At 41.7% G+C, this 24,033-nt stretch overlaps 3 protein-coding genes across 3 annotated transcripts; all 3 read right to left on the reverse strand.

Moving 5' to 3' along the window:
- Positions 1-6,342: 6,342 nt before the first annotated feature.
- Positions 6,343-8,425, reverse strand: LOC122397029 (odorant receptor 13a-like). Its single transcript, XM_043395839.1, has 6 exons — positions 8,164-8,425; positions 7,450-7,927; positions 7,223-7,322; positions 7,015-7,137; positions 6,490-6,645; positions 6,343-6,396 (listed from the first exon to the last, which is right to left on the reverse strand). The coding sequence occupies exons 1-6, from the start codon at positions 8,423-8,425 to the stop codon at positions 6,343-6,345; spliced, it is 1,173 nt and encodes a 390-aa protein (XP_043251774.1).
- An 847-nt stretch (positions 8,426-9,272) lies between these two features.
- Positions 9,273-10,513, reverse strand: LOC122396998 (odorant receptor 9a-like). Its single transcript, XM_043395798.1, has 5 exons — positions 10,098-10,513; positions 9,907-10,006; positions 9,725-9,847; positions 9,485-9,640; positions 9,273-9,353 (listed from the first exon to the last, which is right to left on the reverse strand). The coding sequence occupies exons 1-5, from the start codon at positions 10,511-10,513 to the stop codon at positions 9,291-9,293; spliced, it is 858 nt and encodes a 285-aa protein (XP_043251733.1). The 3' UTR covers positions 9,273-9,290.
- Positions 10,514-11,834: 1,321 nt separating this feature from the next.
- LOC122396672 lies at positions 11,835-18,815 on the reverse strand. The gene is made up of 4 exons (XM_043395261.1): positions 18,652-18,815; positions 15,231-16,336; positions 13,551-15,146; positions 11,835-12,418 (listed from the first exon to the last, which is right to left on the reverse strand). Exons 1-4 carry the CDS (start codon positions 18,664-18,666, stop codon positions 12,295-12,297), a joined length of 2,841 nt encoding a protein of 946 aa, XP_043251196.1. The 5' UTR covers positions 18,667-18,815; the 3' UTR covers positions 11,835-12,294.
- Between the last annotated feature and the right edge of the window lie 5,218 nt (positions 18,816-24,033).

The raw sequence follows: 24,033 nt of genomic DNA on the forward strand, positions 1-24,033 counted from the left end.
TTCTATGTAGAATCGACGGCTTGGAATTTCGTTTCATGGCATTTGCTTGTACGGAGTATATTATTCGAAACACGTCACCTAATTATTAGCTTAAACGCGTTGTTGATTTGGTATATTATATAATATAATATAATATAATCTAATGTCCGTGCACAATACATTAAATTTATAATTGACCTAAGTGGAGAGATATTAATTTTTAACAGTGGAAAGCAACAAAAAAAATTAGTAACCTCGTTGAAAATCCATCGTGACCATTGCAGGTGTCCTTTTCCGGTAACTAAAAACTATTCTGTTATTCAAAACCCCTGCTTCTTTCTTCGCGCATGCCCTTTTCGACGACTGGAGATATACTTGCACGAAAATCACACAAGTGCATGCCAGTACGAATCGAAGAGATCGAAGCGTACAATCTGTTCTTAAGCACCGACGTAAATACAAACGTACTATTTTATAAATATTTATACTGAAATTTTTCTTTTAAAACACTGTACGCTTCTTGTTAATTTATTTCACTTGTTTACTTTTATTCCTTAGTCGTTGATGACTAGAAAACTAGAAGTATTTGATCAGTCGCGTCCTTTTCCCAATAATAAAGTCAGTTTTATTCGCTAAGAAATTTCTAATCCGAATCGGTACTAAAGCCAGTGAATCGTGCAGGAAAAACTCGTACTTCATAAATAGAAAACGTAAGCATCAATATTTTATTGATTCAATTACGTTACCGAGCTCATACTTCTTTACTTAACACTGTTGGATTATTTGGACAGTACTACTTTAGCATGTAAAATATTCAATGTGCGTAGAAATAACGTATGGAAATCGATAAAATTTTATAAACGGAATCTCGGCGTCTCTAATTACACGATTTTTAGTTTTTGATCGCGGAGAAGATCAATCGCTATTGCCTGTAACTGTCAGCAAAACTGAAAGATAACCCATTGACGTTCTTAGAATCTGAAACGACAATGAGTGTGGTAACTTTGGTGTTTAATCATTTAGAATTATCATAATTAAATTGCAAATACGGTACATATGTCCAAATATTCTTGATCCGTTTCCTCGCTAAAAATCGTAATATACATTTCTAGATCACAGTATCGAAATCGTACTTACGGTACTGAACATTTCCAAGGAGAAGATACCGAATTTTCCTGCTCTTAAACAAGCCGGATGATTAGATCTGCACATGATGAATATAAGACATCTTGCATCCGCAGGCGAGACGTTAAACCACTTCGAATTGTACGCGGAAATGTTCATTCCGGTACTCTGAAACATACCCTGCGACGTAGTAGTTGCTCCAGCAAAGAAGGTATTATGATACTAAACTATTAGATACTTACGTGAAACAGAAGCATCTCGCCTATGTAACAATAAATATACATGTGTACTATGATGAACGACACAAACAGCACGAAGAACGCCATTTGCATGTTGAATATTCCCGCCTCGTTGTGTATTATCTATGTAGTTCACATCCGTAAATTAATATGTTTCAAATTTATTTATTTTGAATGTTAAATTAATATGTGGGCGGGAAAGCAGTTAATGAATATTGATTTTAATTACGAGATTTTTCGTTTAAAACGAACACAAATTAATGGTATTGAATATTGATAAATGTTTTTGTAAAAAATATAATAATTCTGTGAAAGTGACTTACGTTAAAGAACATAAAGCCTTGAAAGCATATTTCAATGGTACAAAGCACCAACTGAAGCAGCAACAATTGGCTAAAGCATTTGTCGATCATGGTTGCGACCCTTCAAAAACAAAAGAATTCAAGCTTATAAAATGTTGTAAACACGTGCCACAATTTATTCAAAATTCATAAACTTGTATGTTATTTCTCATAAATTTTATATAACTTTTATTTATCTGTTCTTTTAGAAACTTTTATTCGTTTGTTCTTCTCGGAAGAAAAGTCTTGACTTTACGAATCCTTCATTCACCAGTTGAGATGCTCGTGTCTGTCTACGATCGATCTTAGTTCCTTTCGGATGTCGTCCATGCTTCTGGTCCCATTTCTTTCGTCCATCAGTCCCTCCAGTCTCCTTTTTAAATTCTCGAATTGTCCACAAGCGTGTAATACGAGCATAGCGATGAAAATGTCGATGCTAGTATAAAGACACGTGCCTAAACAACATGCGAACGCTTGGCCAATGTTGGTTAATAATAAAATTAATGGCGGCCGCACGTTGTAAGGGAAGTAAGCAGAAAACAATAATAGACGGTCCTGCATTTCGTTGCTTCTGTCGATCGTTACTATCGCGAATGTTCGCAGACTGATATACACGGCATTCATTGGGTGAGCCAAGAATGTACACCAGATGGTTATGTATTGTGTAAATTTTGCTCTATTCATCATTACTGTCCTTTCTTCTTCCGTTTTCGAAGAATACCAGTCGGCGTAGAAGGACTTTACGAGAAGTCTGAGATCTACGAAAATCGGGGGATTAATTTATTCAAATATGTTTCCTTGATTCCATCCTTACCTTCTCGATGATACCATGTAATAATCATTTTTATAATAGCGTTAGTCGCTGGAATATTGGCTAAGCACAAGTTATCCGTAATCAGTGCGAGGTCTCCGTCTAACATGAACAAATTCACGCTTTGAGGCAAAGTTAGGAATAAAGAGATCCACACACAAATTATCAATGGTCTGTAATTCGGCAATTGTTCCTTGGATAGTGTTAGATTTGGCCAGATGCCGACTAGTTCTAGGTTTATTCGATTCCATCCCATCGCCTTCTTCAAATCTATCCAAACATGGTACGAAACATTGGAAAATAATTAGCACTTATGTTAATGTAAGAAAAATGATTAAACATTGAAAATAATTTAAAGTAAAATTTTTAAAAGATGTCTTTGTTAGAAACAACGCTAAATAGGATGGGAGACTTTGTAACTTCGTACCTTGGTCGTAATCCATTAATACTTTGCACACGTAAACTACACGAACGAGTGACTAAATAGTACTGTTCTCCTTTGCCTCGTTTTTTGTACCAATCGAAAGAACGCATGCTCGTAAAATAGTTAGAAGCCACCCCTGTAAAGAGTGCAAGAAAGTTAGCGAGGTGGGAAGTCCGATGGACGTAATTTAGTTTCGTATCTATCTACCGTGAAATAAAAAAATTTTATAATCGATTTCAACCGCGGGCAAACTGTCTTTAAGTTAATCGATCACTCCAGACCATTTTTTTTCGTTTCGTCGAATAATTCATCGAGTGCAACGAATAACATCTCGTGGGCGACGATGCCTGCGTTCAGAAGTATTTGCACAAACACATATTCGCTCCGTTTCCTTTCGTGGATGTACCGATGAGTCGTGTCCAGTATTTGTATATTCACGTCATGGAAAAATTATAAAGGGTGAGTGATATTGTTGTTGCACTCTATTTTATGCTACGTCATGCTGTGTCAAAGTTCACCGTTTATATTAATAATAAATAAACATAGTCTAAGATGGAAAACATTTAATAACATTTAATTCAAAATTAACATGTGATTGATATAACGTTTATGTGCAAATGTCATGGTGTTTCTGCTTGGAAAATGTCTATTCTCTCGTAACGGAGTAGTTCGTTCAGCCGTTACCACCTGTAACTGACAATAGAACCGAAAGGTAACCCAGTGCTGTTCTTAATATCTGAAACGGAAGATCATTCGCTTCAGCAGTTTCTATATTCCCTACTTCAAAAAAATTATAGTAGAAATAAAGTAATCAAGGTGTCAGTTACGTAATTGGAAGCTTTTGATCGACTTCGTACTTACAGTACTGAACATTTCCATGGAGAATGTACCAAATTTGCCTCCTGTTAAACAAAGTGGGCGAGTAGATGAGCACATAATAAATATTAAACACTTTGCTTCCGGAGGCGAGACGTTAAACCAGTTTGATTTGTACGCGGAACTCCCCATTGCGCTACTCTGTTTGTGGTGAACATTAAATTAACGTAATGTACATATTTCTCTTGACTATTTGTAACGAATAACATTTGTAAACAAAACTGGTATGAATAATTTTGCTTCGTTGTACCTGCGTAGTGTGGTACGATACTTACTTCAACCAAAAGTGCTTCCCCTACGTAACAATAAATATATATGTGCACTATGCTGAAAGTTACGTAGAGAAAGAAAAAAACCATTTGAACGCTCAAAAGTTTCACCTCGTTTTGGATTAGTGCCTGTGAAATTCAGATTTCTTAATGTTTTTCGGAAGACTGCTTACGAGTTTCGTATAATAACGTTCGCAATTTATTTAAAAAAATATAATTTTTTGTTTTTCTATAGTGGGCCAGAACCTAAGCTGTCATAATTGCAGGGTAGTGCAGTACGCCTGTTCTTTAAGGGAAGAACAATAATACGGAGTAGAAAACTTACGTTAAAGGATAGAAAGACTTGAAAGCATATTTCAATGGTACAAAGCACTAACTGTAGCAGCAACAGCAGATTAAAGCAATCCTCGATCGTGGTTGCAACCCTTCATTAACACAAAGTATTCATCAGCAACAGTTCTTCGTTTTGTTACACTGTGCGTATCCATTTTTCTATTAGTGTTCATCATTTTATCATAAGTTAAAAATACGAATAATAACAAGGATAGCAAGGATTGTAAACACGGTTTGTAAATAATAAGAATATATGATCCTGTAAAATCGCGACTAGTGGAAAACGAAGCTTTCCATTTACCAATTCAAATGCTCGTGTCTCTTCACGATCGAAGCCAGCTGCCTTTTGATCTGGTTTACGTTTCTGGTCCCATTCTTGTCGTCCATCAATCTTTCCAGTCGTCTCCTCAAATTCTTGAATTGCCCACACGTGTGCAACACGAGCATTGCGATAAAAGTGTCGACGCTGGTGTATGAAATCGTGGCGGAATAAGCAGCGAATGCTTGCGATATGTTAATCAGTGTCAAAACTATCGGTTGTCGGATGCTGTAAGGAAAGTAACCGGGGTACAACAGCAAATTGTCCTGCGTCACTTTGTTTCTATCGCACGTCACGATTGTGACCGTTCGCAGAGCGATATATATGAATACCATCGACTGAGACAGTATCGTACACCAGGTGGATATATTTCTCGTGACATTTGCACTCTTCATCATGGTTGTTCTTTCTTCCTCGCTCTTTGAACGGTACCAGTCATCGTAGAAGGATTTTACGAGCGGTTTCAGATCTTTGAGTACAGATTAAACAAGTCATTCTCACACCCTCTTGGTTGATCTGTCATTAATTGTTTCGTTTCGGTTTTACCTTTCTGTCGGTACCAAGTGACGATCAGTTTCATGACTGCGTTGATCGCCGGTATATTGACTACGCACAAACTTTGCGTAATCTGTTCAAGATTTCCATCTAATAGAAAGATATTCGCGCTCTGCGGCGCAATTATGAAAACGACGGTCCACAAACTGGTAATTAAAGCTCTGTAATTCAATCGTTCGTTAGATATCACCGGCTCTGGCCAAATACCGATCAATTTCAGATTCACGCGATTCCATCCGACTGCCCTTTTTAAACCTATGAAAGTATTATAACAATGAGTACCAAAACTACTGAACACTCGAAAGGAAACATTCAGATTTATCCGCGTTGCAATGCACTTTGTCAGTAAACGAATAGGCAATAATTCTAGAATCGACAAGTACAAATAATTTTTGTAAAATTTTTAAGACTTCTGGATACTTAGAATCTCGACTTTGGAGGAATTCGCACCTCGTTCGGAATCCATCGATACCACGCGTACATAAACAACACGATCGTATGACTGACACGAAATTCCTGCATCATCGAAAGGACGCATGCTTGTCTAAGAAAGTCAGAGACCACCTCCATAGAGAATATTACAAATTCAAGAAGAAAGGAAACTTGGTGAACATAGTTTCATATCTACCGCGGTAGAAAGAATTTTCTAATCGATTTCAACCGCGGATAAACTCTCTATAAACTAATCAATCATGCAAAACACGTTTTCTATGTTATGTGGATGACTACGGTTTCAGTAAGTTATTTGAAAAATTTCTTCTTCCCTTGGTATCCTTTTTCCAGACGTAATGTGCTCTTCCCGAACGAGAATCTTTTGCTGTCTAATATTTGTTTATATTTTGCAATCATAGAAAAACGACAAACGTGAAGTTACAAGCGATGTAAAATAAAAAATCGAACATAGAGATTCATAGATCACGGGAACACTCATCAAACGACATTGAATTCGTTACATTGAATGTACAAAAATGTGTATAAAATGTGTAGACTTCATAAAACGAACGATCGACGATCTGCATTTTTACTGCTGCGAATTAAGGGCAACGGTTGATACTATTTCTCCTCGACTATTCACTCTTTCATCGCCAGTAACACAGACAGATATCCAGCGGATGTCCTTAAAACCTAAAAAGAATTTCGTGCTTAATTTTACAACAAACGGTATCCAAGTTCTCCGTAAAATTATTAATTTTAATATTGACAAAACGGTCAACTCACGGCGTTAAAGAGCTCTAACGAAAAGGGACTAAATTTTCCAGCGGTTATTCGAAAGGCAATTCTTGCGCGAACTATCATAATAACTAGTAAAACTGCCTTTTTCGGTGGCAAAGCATACCAATTGCAATCGTATACAGATTGGCCGATTCCGATACTCTGAAAATTACGATATTAATAGAACACTAATAATCGGAGCATTTGCGTATCGAGATACGGAGATGTTAACACACTTTGTGCAGGTGATTGATCGGTATCGATAACTTTCCAGCACATAATTCGGCAATGTGTGAAAGTATTGGTTACTGGAGTTCTGTGGTTTTGTTGCGTTTGAGTATCGGGATACTTGAATATTGTGTTGTGTGTGTATTGCGGGACTTCGTTATTAACAAATTGTGCACCGCCGCAGACCATATTCATCTTTTTGCACTATGAACGCACTAATGAAATTCATTAAAAACGAATTAAGAAATAGATTAAACAATCTCAGAAACACATATTACGATTTTGGTTTGCTGAATAACTCACTTGACCGAGAAGCGTCTCACCCACGTAACAATAAATAAACAGATGCAACATCGTGTAGATTACGTGAATAACAAAAAATATTAATCCAACTATCGGTACGTCCTCTTCTTCCTGATCTACAGACTATAACAGACAAGCACGAACGTAAAATATTTATCGATTCTGCGAATCGTTTACAAGATTATCAATGCATTTAACATAATCGTACAGTTATCATTCGATATCCAGTCAGGCAAAACATCGTCGTGCAGATTAGCGTTTGAATAAGCAGCGTGAAATTGAAGCAGTCTTCTACGACCACTGCAAACCTTCGAACATTTCAGAATGAACAATCTTAATCTGAAAATTTAATTATCCAAACTTCTAATCAGAAATATTCTATTCCTTTTAGAAAGCTGATTTTCTGGAAGTTTGTCAGAAAGTCAGCGTACCAACCTGAACAATTGATTGTGTCTGTTCACGATAAGTCCAAGTTCGTTTCGAAATTTCGCGAAATCGTTCTCGCTGGTCGCTTCAACCAAATTCTCCAGAGCGTTTCTAAGAACGTTCAATTGCCCGCATAAGTGCAATATGAGTACTGCTAGAAACGTGTCAAAGCAAGAGTAGCAGATCGCCATTAGTGCGGTGCCCATAAATTGTCCTAGCCAGGTTATTTCAAAGTTTGGACTTTTCTTGGTGTCGTAAGGGAACGTAGCTGGATGCAAAAGCCCCCCCAAATCGGCCTCCGACGCGTTTTGCATGTTGCTCCAAATTTGAAACGATATAAACGCGAAGAACATCAAACAACTCAGCGTGGAGCAGACGATAGATATCATTCGACTGATTCTAGCGTTCTTTAGCATCGTTAGACGCTCTTGGTCCGGAATCGGTTCGGACCAGTCCTCGAATATTTGACTGACTAATAGCGTGAGAGCTAGGAATATACATATAATTTTGTTTGCCTCTCGAAAAAATGTACAGGATACAAGATTGATATTTAAAATAAAATTGCGAAGCGATTTTCAGCGAAAGTGTATTCTTAGAATTTGCATAAAATGTATAACTTTGATGTTGACACTTTTATTGTTATTCTTTTCGTATACTATTTAAATATAGAAACAAATATAAAAGTAAACATTTGTAATAATACTTTCAAATGTTTATAATTACCGTTCTTATGGTACCGCAAAACGATTTGTTTGACCAAAGCGAAAGCGATCGGTACGTTGATCGACAAATTCTCGATCGCCTCGTCCAGACTCGTCGATTTCAGTATTAAATTCGCCGTTTGGGGCACGCAAATGAACGTGAACGTTACAAAACATGTCGACCAAAATATAAACGTTGATAACCGACGCGAGGTCTTTTTTGGTTCCGGCCACACGCCGAGCAGCGTCAAATTAAAACGATTCCATCCCATGGCAAACTCCATTTTTGCTCGAGCACGTTGTATTTTTGCCTCAATCCCGACGATTATAAAAACCGATTATAAACACTTGTCAATTATTACAAAATCGGTAATACCGTTTTGATTATCGGAATATTGAAATTGATCGTTTCCCAGAAATCTGTTAAACCTCAGAAAACCACCGATTCCATAATACAAATGATAAGGCTGATACGACAGATCATAACATATAGCTAAGATAAATGCCCCAATTTCTAATCATACTAAATTATTCAAACTATTAAAGTAATAATCCATTTGTACAGACATTGACCCAAGAATGATTGTTTACAGTTTCTTTGCAAAAATTTCGAAATTGAATTCGTTTTCGAATCGAAGAGTATGAATTGTTTTAGGCAAATATCGATACTTTCTGAAGTTTCTCAGAATGTCGTCACTGTGCGGATATTTCGAGAACTGATCCTTCAGATTGCGCGTAACCCGTTCCCAAACATGCTGTTCATTACGCATTCGTATCCGTGACGCAAAAACGTTTCTCCATGGGAAGTTTTAATAGCTGCAATCTGGAAGTTTGTCGGCTCGAAAGGAAGCCTGTAATTCGAACCGTTGAAACTCTTTCGATCTGTCTGAGAAGTACAAAGAACCCTGTACGTCTGACGTTAAAAAATTAAGTTGCTCAGCCTTTAGTCAATACTAGAATTTTCGTTAGAAATCGGCGAAACGTGAACTCGACCATTTTCACAGAAATACGAACGCAATCTAATATGGACCATTAAGAAAAAGCACTTACTATATGGAGAACTAACGTGTGGAGGTTGGTGAATTTTTATAAGCGATATCTTAGTGTTTCTAATTACAAAATTACTAGCTTTCGGTCATTACGAAGTTTTCAGTTGTCACCCCCCGAAACTGTCAGCAAAACCGAAAGATAACCCATCGCCGTTCTCAGGACCTGAAACGACCATTATTTATTCCTGCCAACAATTATAATATTAATAACGCAGCATTTTATCGCTGGAGAAAAAATTCAGTCTTGAAGCAAAGAATTTTGTTTACAGATCATGGTCTTGACCCCATGCTTACCGTACTGAACATTTCCATAGAGAAGGTGGCAAATTTGCCTGCGGTTAAACAAAGTGGACGAGTGGATCTGCACATGATGACTATGAGGCACCTTGATTCCGGAGGTGAGACGTTAAACCAGTTCGATTTGTATGCAGAAATGCCCATTGAAGCGCTCTGAAAAATATTATATAACTGTAGCATTTGTTCCATCGAAAAAGATGTTATTATTCCTATTAGTGCATTTGATACGATATTTACTTGAATCTGAAGTACTTCGCCTATGTAACAATAAATATATATGTGCACTAGGATGAAAGATAGAAAGAGAACGAAGAACACCATTTGAAAGTTAAATATACCAGCATCGCCTTTTAGCAACACCTGTGAAATATACGTTTCTAAATTTTGTCAAAAGACAAGCGTAACTGTGGTCAGCTTACGTTAAAGAATAAGAAGCCTTGAAAGCATATTTCGATGGTGCAAAGCAATAGTTGAAGCAATAACAATATGTTAAAGCATTCCTCGATCTTACTAGCGACCCTTTAATAAGAACATATATACAATCAGTATATTACAAGTGGCTTCGAGTAACCCAATGAATTTGTCTCGATTCTATGAATCCTCAATTCACCAGTTAAGATGCTCGTGTCTCTTCACGATCGATCTAAGTTCCTTTCGGATGTCGTCCGCGCGTCTGGTCCCATTCTTGTCGTCCATCAGTCTCTCCAATCTTCTCCTCAAGTTCGCGAATTGTCCACACGTATGCAACACGAGCATGGCGATAAAGGTATCTACGCTAGTGTAGGGAATCGTAGCGCAGTAAGCCGAAAACGCTTGCGCCATATTAGTCAGCACTAAACGTACCGTTGGTCGAACGTTGTAAGGAAAGTAACCGGGGTACAGTACCAAATTGTCCTGTGTCTCTTTGTTTCTATCGCACGTCGCGATTACGAATATTCGTAGACCGATATATACAGTGACCATGGTCTGAGTTAGTACCGTACACCAGGTGGACATATTTCTCGTGACATTTGCGCTCTTCATCATGGTTGTTCTTTCTTCCTCGCTCTTTGAACGGTGCCAGTCATCGTAGAAGGATTTTACGAGCGGTTTCAGATCTTGGAGTACAGATTAAACAAGTCATTCTTACACCACCTTGGCAAGTCTGACATTAATTGTTTCATTTCGTCTTTACCTTTCTGGTAGTACCAAGTGGCGATCACTTTCACGATCGAATTGAACGCCGGTATATTGGCTAAGCATAAATTTTGTGTAATCCGTTCGAGGTTTCCATCTAACAGAAATAGATTGATGCTTTGCGGTGCGGTTCCGAAAACGACGACCCACAAGCAGAGTACAACAGCTTTGTACTTTGACAATCGTTCGTTCGTCGGCATTGGATCTGGCCAAATACCGATCAGTTGCAGGTTCATGCGGTTCCATCCAATCGCCCTCTTCAAATCTAGAAGAGCATTATGTCATTGCAGAAATGCACGAGCAATTACACGGAATCGCTTAGTAATTATCACTGGAGATCAAACTTTATCACAGACTGAGTCGAAGCTTGTCCTTTGGGATACTTATAATTGTAAAATCGTATACGTATGTTTAAATTCGTTTGGATGTATTTTAATTTTGATCGTTTTTAAGAGTACAGAACGCTTTGCGTGAATCTGAATGATTTCGAGAAACTTCGTACCTCGTTCGGTATCCATTGATACTTCGCGATGAATACTTTGCGACATGAACTGCACGATCGAATGACGGGCACGAAATTCCCGCATGATCGCCGAGACCATCGAAAGTACGCATGCTCGTTTAAGAAAGTCAGAAATCACCCCTGTAGAAAATGTTAGAAAGTCAAGTAGAAGGGAGACCGGGTGGACAAAGTTTCGTACTCGCCGTGGTAGAATAAATTTTTTAATCGATTTCAACCGCGCGTAAACTTCGAGCTAACCAATCATACGGTGTACTTATTTTTAATTCATCGCATAATTAATTTCATTCGCCGTGCAGTATATGCCAATGGTTCGTACTAGATCGATATTTATTCCATAAAATTATATGCAAAACGCGATGCAAATGTCCGAGAAACGAGGGAATTAAATAGACACGAGTAATGTAAAAAATACCATTTATTACTAATTTACATACACTCGATGCATCGTACTTTGAAAACTTTGTTTCTACTGGATACGAAAAGAACAGAATAAATATCTTTTTAGCAGTAAAAGTTCATCGAATTTCTACAAAAAGCGATTCGATCCGTCCAGACCCTCGGAGCAGAGTTGCTCTTCGAAGCTCGAAACGGATCGAACTCGTCGATCGAGGGAAACTCAAATTTAGATCGTATTTCGGCTACCTCGTCTCTGAACTTTAAACTCTAGTCTCTTAAATTATGAGTTTAGGTGCGTATTAAATACGGTGGCTGATATGTACAGTTTCGGTCCAAGACCAATTCGCGATTTCTTGAAAAGTCTCTTCGAATCGTTTTTGTCTAATCGCTGTTGCAACTTGCACTAAACTATAGTCCGTTCCTTCTTTCGCCTTGCAAGTTTGTCCGGAAACTTTCTTCGTAGGATCCTCGGTTACTTATTCCTTTAGCTTAATTAAACTAGAATTGTAATATCCCGACCGAAGGGAATAAAAATCATTCCAACTTCAAAATTGCTAATGTCGACGTTGCTATCGAATCGAACAGTGATGAAAATCGTTGGAATTTCAGACGATTCGAGCCGATCTCTGCTTTCACCGGTCGTGAAATCAACGATTTATCGGTTCCGCTTTCCGCGAGGGAAGGTTTCTTCTAAGCAGAAATGGACGCAAATTTAGAAGAAGACGTTCCCCGGCCTAGCCTGGGGGCACAGAAAATTGGAACAATCGTGTCTTCGAATGGCATCCATGACTTGTTGGAAGTGGTTGGACACCTGGCCAGCTACTCCAGGCTGGACTCTGAAAAAGGTATGCAAACGGTAAACGATTAATGGCGAATAGAAATTCATTAGAAAGCTCGTAGAGTGTTCGTCGAACTGTTGCGAACCATCGAAACGCCTCGCGTTATCATATTATCGATAGCTTGCCGGGGCCAATGTCTCTGTAATTGGCAGGACATTGCTCGAAGTTGTTAATAATAAATTGTACTACCGGAAAAAGAAGGAGTTCCGTCGCGAGCAACAGAATCGAAAGCTAACGTTGAATCACGATCGTGTCGTAGCAATAGAAGTGAAATTGAGGTCTGGTTTGTTACAAGTTCCTGACGAGAGCCGAATAATTTGTTAAAATTATTCTACAGAGCACGTTGTAAAATTGAAATAAAAAACAGTATTCAAGCTAAGCTCGCGCCTGTATCTCTCGACATTTTTAGTTTATCGTAATCGTTATCGGCTAGGAGCGAGAAAAGTCATTACGAGGCGTCACGCAATGAGAAAAATCAAAGAACCGAGCAGATAACTTTCTTCCAGCTTTCGCCGGCGACGTCCTACTGACTGATTCGACTTTTACCTCTTAGCACAGTTTCACTCTGTGCATACATACACGCTTCGCGATTTGTCACGGCATGGCGCGGGCCACGCGCGTCTTAGAAAAAATCCGAGAAAGGGACACGAGGCACAGTGGGGCAATCGCTTGTCAAACAGTACAATTCAGCGATCTTTTATTAATTTCATCTTTTAACACGATTGCGTTTCAACAGTTGGATTTCGACGAAATACTATATTATACATTGACTTTTTAATAATAAACCACGTTTACCGGTAACTAGCACGATTTCGTTTTAAAAATTCGACATTTCTTCGACGAAACTTGGAATCGAAACGCGAAGCACCGTTGCTATGAATTTTCCGCGCGCCAAGACCAAACTTGGTGTGGCAATTTTCTTGCCGGTTCGCCTATTTCCCGCGAAAACGAAAGTCTATTATCCGTCGGCCAAACATGGACAGCTACATAACCGTATGCTAACGAGGGCAACATTATTATATCACCGGTGAAACAGCGAAGCTTCCGGTTATTTTGTAACGCGCAACTTGCTATTGCGATCGCGAAAAACAATTCGTAGAAATCCGTCTTGTAATCGAGCCATACTCACAAGCCCAAAAGGGCAGCCATTTTCTTCTCCATAAGTACGACCGCGTCCGAACCTCTTTGAACCATAGCGTCGCAGAATAACCTTTTGGCGCACGGAGTGTTGCTCCAATCCCCATCTACGTGAGTCACCTCGGCCACTTCGGCGTTCTCCAAATTCTGAAGAGCCTCCTCCAGCTCTCGATCCTCGTCGACGCTCCTTCGTCTTCGTCTTCGTCTCTCGTCTCTTCCCTCCGCGGAATTCGCATCCCCCTCGATCCTAACCAGGCTCTCCAGGTCATTTTTGTCGAGCACCTCGGCGTCCAGATTCTTGTCGAAAAGCTTCACAGGCGAAACTCCGTCTTCAACCACCAGAATCGCCGCCGCGTCATCTTTCTTGCCGTCGCTCAGTTCCCGTGTCTTCTTCCTCGGAATGAGTAACTCCGTCACATCGATATTTTCTCCGCGAGCTGGTAGATCGATCTCCACGATCTCGCTCATGGAATCTGCCCCCTTCCTCTGAAGACGCTTGTTCCTGACCAAACTCTTCGAGTTTCTCTCCACTTGGAAGATGTCCAGATAGTCGAGACTCCGTTTTCTTCGTCCATCGATCGTCGTACGATCTCCTTCCTCGATTTGCGAGTCGGTCTCTCCGTTTTCCGTTTTCCGATCTTCTTGGAGAATGACCAGGACATCGTTCCGATTGTTGAGAGACTCGACGTGATCGTCGTTCTTTGGCACATTCTCCAGGAGGAACACCGTTCTACCGATCGTTTCTTCTCGATTCGAATCGTCGATGTCCTTCGAAAACGACTGGTCGTCGTTCAGTGCTCTTTGGTACTCCACTTCGGTTCCGATTTCGTCGTTCGATCGTTTCAAAACATCTACGTCGAGGTATCTGCCAACCGCGACGGCGCCGATACCTAGTGCAGCACCCGACGCGACGAGACCCAACGCTGGAATCAGGATGCTTCCGCCGGAAGCGACGGTGCCGATCTTTTCTTGAGCCTCCTTGCCCTTAGAGAGACCAAGGTTCTGAGAAATCTTATGCGTAGCCTCCACCAGAGGATCGATCACCGGTCGCGTAAACTGAGAGACCTTCTCCACGCCGTTCGAGAACTGACTCCTCAGGTTCTCTGATATTTTAACCCAAAACGGCGCGTCGTTGGGCGTTTTCAAGCCATAGAAGCGCTGATTCGGGTAGTAGTTCTTCGTCGTATAGCTGTCGATGATGTTCTTGTCGTTCAGAACGTACTTTTTCTTCTGTCTTTGCTCCGTGAACGAATACTGGTTCTCCGGGAAATTCTCCGGCCGTTTCTTCTCGTTCTTGAGTATCTTGGCTGGTTGGACGCCCAATTCCGGATGAGCGTACTGAAGAACCGGAGCCCTGGCGCCTGGTTTCAGCGCCACCGGGGCGATCTTCTGGCTCTCCGGGGTGTACAGCTGAGAAATTGGATAAACGGCTACACCGTCGGGATGCAGCATCCTTTTGTGCGCGCTGGCTCTGTAGTTGTCGTTCCTCGGCTCGTACACTTCCGCTTTCAGGGCCTCGTTTTTATAGTTCTTCGGATCCCACTCGAAAAAGACGTTCTTCCCCTCCGCGTCAAAGTCTTTGCCGTACCTGTTGAAAGAAATCAATTAGCCGCTCACCACTATCACACCGTCTAATACTCTGCATCGTGTACGTTTTAAAAAAAATTTCTACCTTCGATTAACAGTGTTGAAGAACCTTTCGAATCTCTGTCTCTCCCCGGAACTCTCGGTCGGATAGGTGCTCGCGGAGGCTTCTAAGCTCTCCGTGGATGTTCCTTCGCGTATCAATTTGTTATTGATCACCCTCGCGTTGCGCCACGTTTGGATTTTGTCGATAGGCTCGTCGGGAACTCTCTTCCCGTGAATCACCGGCGTGCCATCCTTGTCGAGCGTCATCGGCGACCTCTTCGGACCCGACTTGACGTTTATTTCCGACCTGATGATCACTTCAGGCGGTACGTTCTTCGCGTCTCTGTTCTTCGACGCGTTTGCACCGATGTTGGTCCTCGTGGACCGAGTCTGGTGCGGCAGAAAGGCGTAACGAGTCTTTTCGTCCGACCGGTCGCTCATCTGCACGTTCCTCTGCGATCGATCTTGGAAATGTCGCAGCAAGAGAAGTCCAGTGGTAGGAAACGTGGGGTCGAATCTAGCGTAATTCGTCCTCTCCTCCGTGGTTGTCTTCGAATCGCCTTGAAGCGGTTTCCAGCTCTGATACTCCTCGGTGCTCGACTCCTGCAACAGTACCGCTCGCCCGTCGGTTCCCAAAGGCGTCCAGTTTCCGTAATCGATGTTTTTCTCGCTGGCAGCCTGCTCCTTTCCGGAAACCACCAACTTCACGCTCGTGGAAGCGTTTTCCGCCCCCGAAGAACTCTTCTGATCGGCAGAGTCCGAGAGCTTGGCCCTGAGTCGTTCTATCTGAGCATCCTCCAGCTTTCTGACCTCTTCCTTGCTCTTCGCCTCGTACTTGATCGTTTCCGGTTCGCTTACGGTTGACGGCGTAGGGTTTTCGTTGTTCGTTTCTTCGAGTCTGTTTTCCTGGGTCACCGGTGGAGCGTTCGAGGATTCGCTGATCTTGGACTCCCCGAGCAAGGTCTTGTCTCGCCTCTTGACGATCAGAGTAGCCAAATTCCCTTCGCTGGTCCGCACTTTGAGCTCTTCGGTCTCGCCCGGAAGGCTTCGAGATACTTTTAGCATCGTTCTAGCATAGCTTGGCTTTGGTAGCTCCGCGGTGTCGGCGTTAGCCACGGCTAAACTCAACAGTACCAAGAAGATCGTCGCCTAGAGAACACAGACCAAGTATGAGAGATCGAAGCCCAAGGTAAGAAGTTAATAGCAATTTTTATCCTCGGAATTATTGACTTTAATTATATAACATTTTTGTCGTAGAATCTTCAGAGAATGAGTACAAGTGTCTGTGCAAACATCCGACGAAGTTACTTCGAGCGCTGACAAAGCGTTTCAATTATTTTTCAAGATAACACAAAGTATTACGTAGCAATAAACTTTCTGCGCCTTTGGCATACCGCATTAAACGAAGCTAGAAAAAGCGATGATTTCTAGACGCTAACGCCGCAGGATTTTATGTAACTATCAATGCGTTACATGCTCGTACTTCGATGGAAACAAGTCTGCCGGAAGTCCATTGTGCCTTCCTCGAACGTGGATAACGCTCGTTACATGCGCGAAGATCTACTCTGTTACCCACGTGCGACCTAATTTTAATTATTCTCGACGAAAAGCTTTGGTCGTTTTTGGGTAATTATAATATCCAAACGGTAAAGTTAAAAATGTAACGTCCGATACGTTCACGATTCGAAAAATCATCGTGGGTACCTGGCAAGTATTCTCGTCCGTTGGAAAGTATTTCGAGGTCATTGAAAAAAAGTGCAATCGCACTTTCTACACGCATCGTTTCACTAAACAGAAAAGGAAGGGTCTGCGAACTTGTGCCTTATCAAGTCACTGGACTTTCTCCTCCGTCGTTCCCTTTTACTTCGAATTAAAGAGGAATACCAAACGGGCCCAGTTTCTTGCGGCTGTATTTTGCAAATAGAAGTATTCCAAGGTACATTTGTCTCGAAACTCGTAATTCCCGAGACTTCAGCAGCTTCGACTTTTGTACAATTTTCTGACAGAAATTGCTGCATTTTAACGGGAGAATCGAGAGACTATCCGAGAATGCAATCGCGGCGAGAGAAATTTAATAGCTCCCAGAAATTGCCGGCATTCTTTTCCCTGGATTAGAAAATAGCGATGCAGTAACAAACCGGCCGGATACTTTCTATTAACGCGGCAATTTATTCATTACTATCGAAACAACGCCGCGGCGTTTGCATTTATTCCGTTGCCGTTCCGCGTTGACATAGATACTCCGAAGATTGCAGCCGCTGATGCAACTGCGATTTTTGAGCAACGATTCGAACCGTGTCTAACAAAGAATTTCACGGAAAAGGTAATAGCAGTTTCCAACGATTACACTGGTCATCGGCAAATATATGCTCTTCGTCTGAGCGATCGATTTTAGTCCCTGTTATGGCTCTGATTACGAAATCGTAAACGAATTATTTTTCTATCGCAAGAACGTGCATTCGGTTTCATTCGATTTTGCTCGTTCTCGGAGGGGGAGAAATATAATACTTTCGGGGCAAAATGAGCCAAAATAAAATGGTCAGCTGGACCGTACGAGCGAACGATCCGCCAACAAGTGAAACGGAACGACATGCTTTCCCCGGGCACGTTTCGCGTATGGTACACGCGCTCGTCTATGGACAGCACGCGCGTCGACGTCGGCGGGACGATCCACTTTTTCCGATCTAGTGACTTTCGATCGGCGCTACTCGACCGGCGATTCCCAACAAGAAATTCTAGTTCGGCTGGTCGAAGCGATTCTTGACCTTAACGCGGTCGCGAACCCGCGGAAATTCTTACTCTTTCACCGCCCTCTTTGAAACGCGCGGAAAAGCCTAACTCTCTAAGCCTAAATCTCTGGACGCTGTCGCAAAAAGGGACGAAAAGAGACCGAGAAACTGACGCTACCGATCGATCGCGAGGCCACAAACGATTCGTTCAACCATGAAATTGTTAGATATTTATGAATTATCGAGCTTATGAGAACATGAAATTTGCAACATCGACACGGTTAATGAACGATGCTCGATTAATGCGAGTTTCGTTGGAAGGAAGTGCACGCAGGTGGCCCCGATCCGTGTCACACTGCGTTTCCGCTCCAGAAAGCTCGCGGACCGACGTTAATTCGCTGGCAATTAAGTCGATCTATTTTTTTCCTCTGTCTTTCCCTTTATTCGCTCGTCTCCCGTTGCGATCTTTCCTCGGTATTTGTCTCTTGATGCACGTGACAGTGAAATTCGAATCGCCGGATGTGAATCTTTTACCGTGACTTGGGCGTTAGAGTGCTCCGAAAATGTGCATTAAAGGACAGTTTGCGTTTAAGCATAACGCGTATACGAAGAATGTCTATTTTTGTAATTCTTCATCGTCGCTTCGAGAGGAACGGTACTTTTATTTGAAAAGGTGATAAAAGAGTGCAGAAACGAATGAAAAGAATAGTACGTGAGAGAAGCACGACAAAATACCTTAAATTCGTCCATTTTTGCGTGTCTTCGATGCTCGTCGATCCAATTGCCCGATAGTTTCAGTTCCCAGCGACGAGGAACTTCCGATCCGTTCCAACGAGAAACGTAAAAAAAAAAAATGATGAGTCCAGTTCAAATCCGCATGATACGCGCGTCGCGAACAGAATCTGCAAACTATCGGCTCGTCGTAATAAAGAAATTGAACGAAAATAGCAGAGAGGAGAGCCGCTCTCCTACGCACCTGTTGACTCCCGGAATATCTTGGTGAGACTGACGAAGGCGCTCAGTCAGCGGCTCCTCGTGTCTCCGACGAAGGACCGACGACGCTTCTCTCCGACCTACTTCCCGCGTTCGCCTTCGCCTTCGCCTTCGCCTTCTTTCGTCGCGACGCCCGCCGTCTTCGCCGATTAAGGGGGTACTTTGGTCTAGACGTGTAATTTTTAACCCCTTTTTTGTCATTTCTTTTTTCGCGGGACCCGGTTTGAAAAACTATCCGGCCTTGGATATTAATAATTTCAACGTCGGTACTTATTAGCGATCGTTGGCTTTATTATCGACGACTGGAACCTGAAAATCACTGGTTCGTAACTGCTCGGCAATGATTATAATTTGGTAGCTATAATTGGATAAATTCTTCTAATGTAATTTGTACTGAATTATAAATTCAAGATAAATTATACGATTTCAGAATTATTTATTTCATGATGATTATCATCCGACGACCGTCGTTCGATAATTACTAACTTCGCGGCGAATAAGCCGAGAACGTTGCACTGTTCCGTTTACTGTTACCTTGAACTTCGTGATTGTTAATTCGACGATGAAAAATAGTCGAAAACCAATGCGGAACTAAAAAATAAACAGCATGCGGAACGACGAGAAGTTACATTTAGAGTCGATTCGTCGATGATTCGTCCGACCACTTTCACCGCGCAACCGTTTCATCTGGGTCGCGTGTATATTGTAAAAGAAAAAAAAAAAAAAATCGGCATTGGTCAGTAGAGGGCGATTCTGCGCATGGCGATCGACGTTCGCGAAACTTTAGGACAGCAGCCGGTCCGGTCTGGTCCGGTTTTCAAGTTCACGAGCGACGACCTGGCGGGACTGAACCGGAAGAGGCCGTTCTTAAAGTGCCCAGCACCGGGTTCAGAGACCCGCCAGTGAAAGTCCATCGTTTCAAGACGACAAAGACGACCGGCGCGCCGACGAACACCTGCGCAATCTCAACCCTCCATTTTAATTCCCGCGTAATTAAATCGATTCATGTTATTTCACAAAGCATCGACTACATTCTCTCCTATATCGACGAACACAAATAAATAGGATCTGGTGATCATAGTAATTTAGTTTCGCGACAACTGCCCCCCGTTTCTCCTCTGTGTTGATCACCCTCAATGAATCATGTTACGCGCTACCTGTTCGCCCATGTTGAATCGATCGGGAGGAATCTAGAGAAACGTGGTACTATCAACAGGTCTATTCATATTTTATCACATTCCTCGAGTCTCTGCGACGCTCGTTAACCACGAATAGAAGCCACTATTGCGTAAATGCTTCCTTCCTGCGGTTGCTGATCGCCCTTGAGCAGCGAAAGTCTACAAATTTTCTCCGCGACGCGTGTCCATTTTGCGTTTAGCGCCGTTCGTTTCCGTGGATATCGCGAAAAATCGCGTTTCATTACGGACAACTATGCGAGACACTAAACCAATCGGAAGCAAGGTCGTAGAAGGTCGTCGGCACGATGTCAGAGAGTCACGCGGACAGATCGCCACTTTCTTTTTCTCGAGTAGCCGTTTCAACGCTCCAGCAACCAAGAATAAAACATCTTTTTCTAAAAATCTTCTCTTTTCTTGACCGTTCGTTGTCAACCTATCACACAAATGGAAAAAAGTAATCAATGAGAATGGTACACGCATTATAGAGAAGAATATTTATTTTCTACAAATATACCGAGTTTCAGTTTTACAATCCAATAATTCGACCGCAAGCTATTACTTGGCTCTCTAGACATTTGTGTCGCGTTAGCAAAACATAGTCAAGAATGAGCTTGCGAGCGGAAATAATGGGGCCGGTATCTGGTGAGTAGATCCGTGTCCTTCGATAGAATTCATCGGCCTCGCGGCACTCGTACGATTAACAATTATAAACGCGTACTCGTCCCATTGTGTCCGATACAATCCACGAAGGCCTCGATGTTTTCCAATATCGTTCGACGTCGTCTGTTGCACACTCGTTTTCCTTGACATACCTCGAAGACGAACCTACGCGCGCACCGCCATAGCGAACAACCCACGTAAATGCATGGCGATCGGACGGATTCCGCCTTCGAGAATTCCCTTAAAAAACCTCCACTGGCTTACCCAATATTCAATTAGAAGAAATTAGAAAGATGTTTCCTCTGGACGTTCCCTTATCGTTAGCGTAGAAAGCCGCAAGAAAGTAAAAGTGTCAACACGACGAAACGTTGGAATTAATTATTTTGGGTATTTTTTAGGCCGTTGCTGTTGCCACGTCGTGAACACTCTACGTGCGACGATATTTTCTGATTTCTATTTTTCGATGCAAATGGGTCGCGAGTTTCTTTTCTTCTTCGTAAATGGAATGCAACTGCTTTAAACATTTTTCAAATTTCGTGCATGATTCATGATCGTGCAAGACATGTTTTTTAAATTTTTTCAATACGTAACCACTGACTCGTTAATTGTAATTGTTTAATATTATTCGGAACGTGTTTGAACTCCACAGAAAAGTACGTCGATGATGGAATATCGTTTTCCAGAAATTCCAATTCCGAGCGACCGTTCGAATACGCAAAACCATCGAACTGTTAACCGAGGCGAGAAAAATTCAGGACTACGTCCCAGAAACCCTAATCGCGAGTCCCCTTAAAATTTCTCATCCGCGATTTCCCCCGTTCTTTTATTACGCGGAAACGAATCGTCGAGACGGTGACGTTCGGTAATCTTGGCCATTTCGTTCAGCACGGTTCTTCCCGCGATAAAAAAACGCCACGAGTATCTGCGAGGCCGGCTGTCGCGATGACCGGAAATGCCAGGCCATTCTTCCGTTTTACGAGCAAAGATCTCGTGCTCTCGAAACTCTCGACTATGCTCGCAAAAGTAGAACCGTCGGTAAAAAGTGGCTCACTTTCGTTGCCGCTAAAACTCTTTCGATTCCGCGTAACGCGAGAAACCTATGCCCGAGCGATAGCGATACCGATGGAACCATGACCTTTCGGAAAGTGTGCCTATTAGAGAAAAGAGACTTCTAATTGGAGAGATAGGCGGCTCTAATTGGTGAACTTTCTTTCCTGTGTTCTCTCGCGAGCGTAGTTTGACCATCGTTTATTTGCATTTGCAACGAATAACGAATAACAGAAGCATTAACGAGTACAATCCAAATTCTAACTAACTATCTAAGAGAAACGTACCAATATTCTATATTAACGACCGTGGTATTAGTATATTCTTTTTAGCGTTCGAAGGAATAGGCCATGAGGCAATGAATTTAGGTTAATGAACGATTCAGTCGCAAGAAATTTGGTTGCATTCCAAGAATTTTAGTAGGGTGTCATTAATCACTCCTCTGAGTACGGATAATCAACATAGGTTCTTTTGCATTCCTGGAGTGAAAATGGAGTCACGTGACTCGTTCGCGACCCAAAATTCGAGTCCCATTCGATATTTGTATCCGATAGCTCGTGACTACTCGCTCTCTCTTTGTTAGGAAAACATTCGAGTAACAATGTTCTATAATTAGTAATTTCACTAATAAAAAGCCAAATTTGACGTACCATTTATTTGATATACCGACTATTTTTACTACCACTTCGGTCACAATTTGTTACGGAAAGTGGTAGACGGTTGGTTAACCATTTTCTATTTAAAACGTATCGTCTCCAGGCATCGAAATCACCTTAAATGCAAATAAGACACGAACCAGAAAGAAAAGTACTTTTCATAGGAACGAGGATCGATATCTCGTCCGGTTTCGAGATGCAACGAGTGCTCGAGATGCACGTGAAAGTTCGTTGCAGCCACCGATAACCCGTATCTCATCACGGGGACATAAATTCCTGGGTCGAGCTGGCATAGAGTACCGTCGACCCACTTATACACTGTGACTACTTTCACTTGTAAACCAAACACACGCGACTCGTTCGAGGAATTCCCCAATAATCTCTTCGTCGATTCATTATTAATGCGATTTGATTTTCCATTCTTATGGAACTGCGTTTCCTCGTGTGATTTTCGTCTCAAAGAGAGCATCGTCATTGTCATTGGCAATATGCTTTTTACCTTTTCAAGTTAACAATCAGCAATCAACTTTCGTGCAATCCTTTTTCTTCACTGCCTCGAAAACGTCTTCAAGACCATTCTCCTTAGCAACTGTTACCGAAGTTCTGTCAACGAGAAACGTGAATGTATCATGAATGTGAACATTACTTGCAGAGTTGGACAAATTCTGTTCTCGAATAACGAATAAAGAGACACCTTTTGCACGTGATTTTGCTCGTCTGAATATTGGTTGATCCATCTGAAATTTGTACTTGTTATTCGTGAAGAAAAATTGCCCAACTCTGACTACTTGCCGAGTATGAATATTCAGACTATAGCAAATTAAGGGAAACATTACATTAATAACATTGATCCATATCAAATTTTCCTCGGCTCCGATCGAGTTTAAATCATTAATAGACCACTGTATATGCAAATCTGAGAGTACAAAACAAAGTATCCGGAGGAAAATTGGTATAGAAAGCGTAGTAACAGTAAAAGCAACTGCATAGAATCATTTTACCGCGTAGATGAACTTCAAGATTCTTATCGAAACGTTTATACTTCCCTAAAATTCAGACACCATTCCAGGACTCTGACTTGAATTACCTGGTAGCCAGATTCCACAGAAGATTTTGCAATATGCTCGGACTTGCTTTGCCACCAGCTAAGATCAACTCGCAGATTGATCTCTCCTCGCAAACGTCAGCAGATTCTCCGACGAATCGTGCTTGTTTGTGTTCCAGCGGCAGGTCGACAACCCTTAGCTTCGAAAGGACTATATTCGGTTCGCTGAAAGAGATTCCCCGTACGATTAGAATTGTTTCAAATACTCTGTATAGAAGGGAACGAAGCTACTTACGATGCATTGTTGACCTTGACGATATTGGGTGTTAGAGCTGCGAGAAGCAGCCCGAAAGGTAGAAACGTACCAATTAAATGCAGGATCTTCTTCCAAGGAGAAACCCTGGAAATTAAGGTGTTTTGAGGTTACTGTTCGAGTTCAGCGTGCAGAAAAATAGTGAAACCGAGTGCTTTGTCTAGTTTAAATGCAAGGCAATTATTACAGGCGCGTCATTTTCATTTCGCGCGAGAATACTTTCAA

Source organism: Colletes gigas, unplaced genomic scaffold (genome assembly GCF_013123115.1).
Source record: "Colletes gigas isolate AHSC1104 unplaced genomic scaffold, ASM1312311v1 Colletes_gigas_Sc00008, whole genome shotgun sequence".
Lineage (NCBI taxonomy): Eukaryota > Metazoa > Arthropoda > Insecta > Hymenoptera > Colletidae > Colletes > Colletes gigas.

What these genes read in the sequence shown, in the direction of transcription:
- LOC122397029 (XM_043395839.1), bottom strand. Translation starts at nt 8,425, where the DNA reads ATGGAGTTTGCCATGGGATGGAATCGTTTTAATTTGACGCTGCTCGGC. An exon ending in AGACACAATCAATTGTTCAG is followed by an intron (nt 7,323 to 7,449) that starts GTTGGTACGCTG and finishes AAATGTTCGAAG; the next exon opens with GTTTGCAGTGGTCGTAGAAG. An exon ending in GTGAGACGCTTCTCGGTCAA is followed by an intron (nt 6,646 to 7,014) that starts GTGAGTTATTCA and finishes CGTAATTTTCAG; the next exon opens with AGTATCGGAATCGGCCAATC.
- LOC122396998 (XM_043395798.1), bottom strand. Translation starts at nt 10,513, where the DNA reads ATGATGAAGAGCGCAAATGTCACGAGAAATATGTCCACCTGGTGTACG. An exon ending in GCGAAGTACTTCAGATTCAA is followed by an intron (nt 9,641 to 9,724) that starts GTAAATATCGTA and finishes AATATTTTTCAG; the next exon opens with AGCGCTTCAATGGGCATTTC. An exon ending in CTATGGAAATGTTCAGTACG is followed by an intron (nt 9,354 to 9,484) that starts GTAAGCATGGGG and finishes TGGTCGTTTCAG; the next exon opens with GTCCTGAGAACGGCGATGGG.
- LOC122396672 (XM_043395261.1), bottom strand. An exon ending in TTCAACACTGTTAATCGAAG is followed by an intron (nt 15,147 to 15,230) that starts GTAGAAATTTTT and finishes TTCTTTCAACAG; the next exon opens with GTACGGCAAAGACTTTGACG. An exon ending in ATGGCTGCCCTTTTGGGCTT is followed by an intron (nt 12,419 to 13,550) that starts GTGAGTATGGCT and finishes TACCTTTTTCAG; the next exon opens with AGTCCAGCCTGGAGTAGCTG.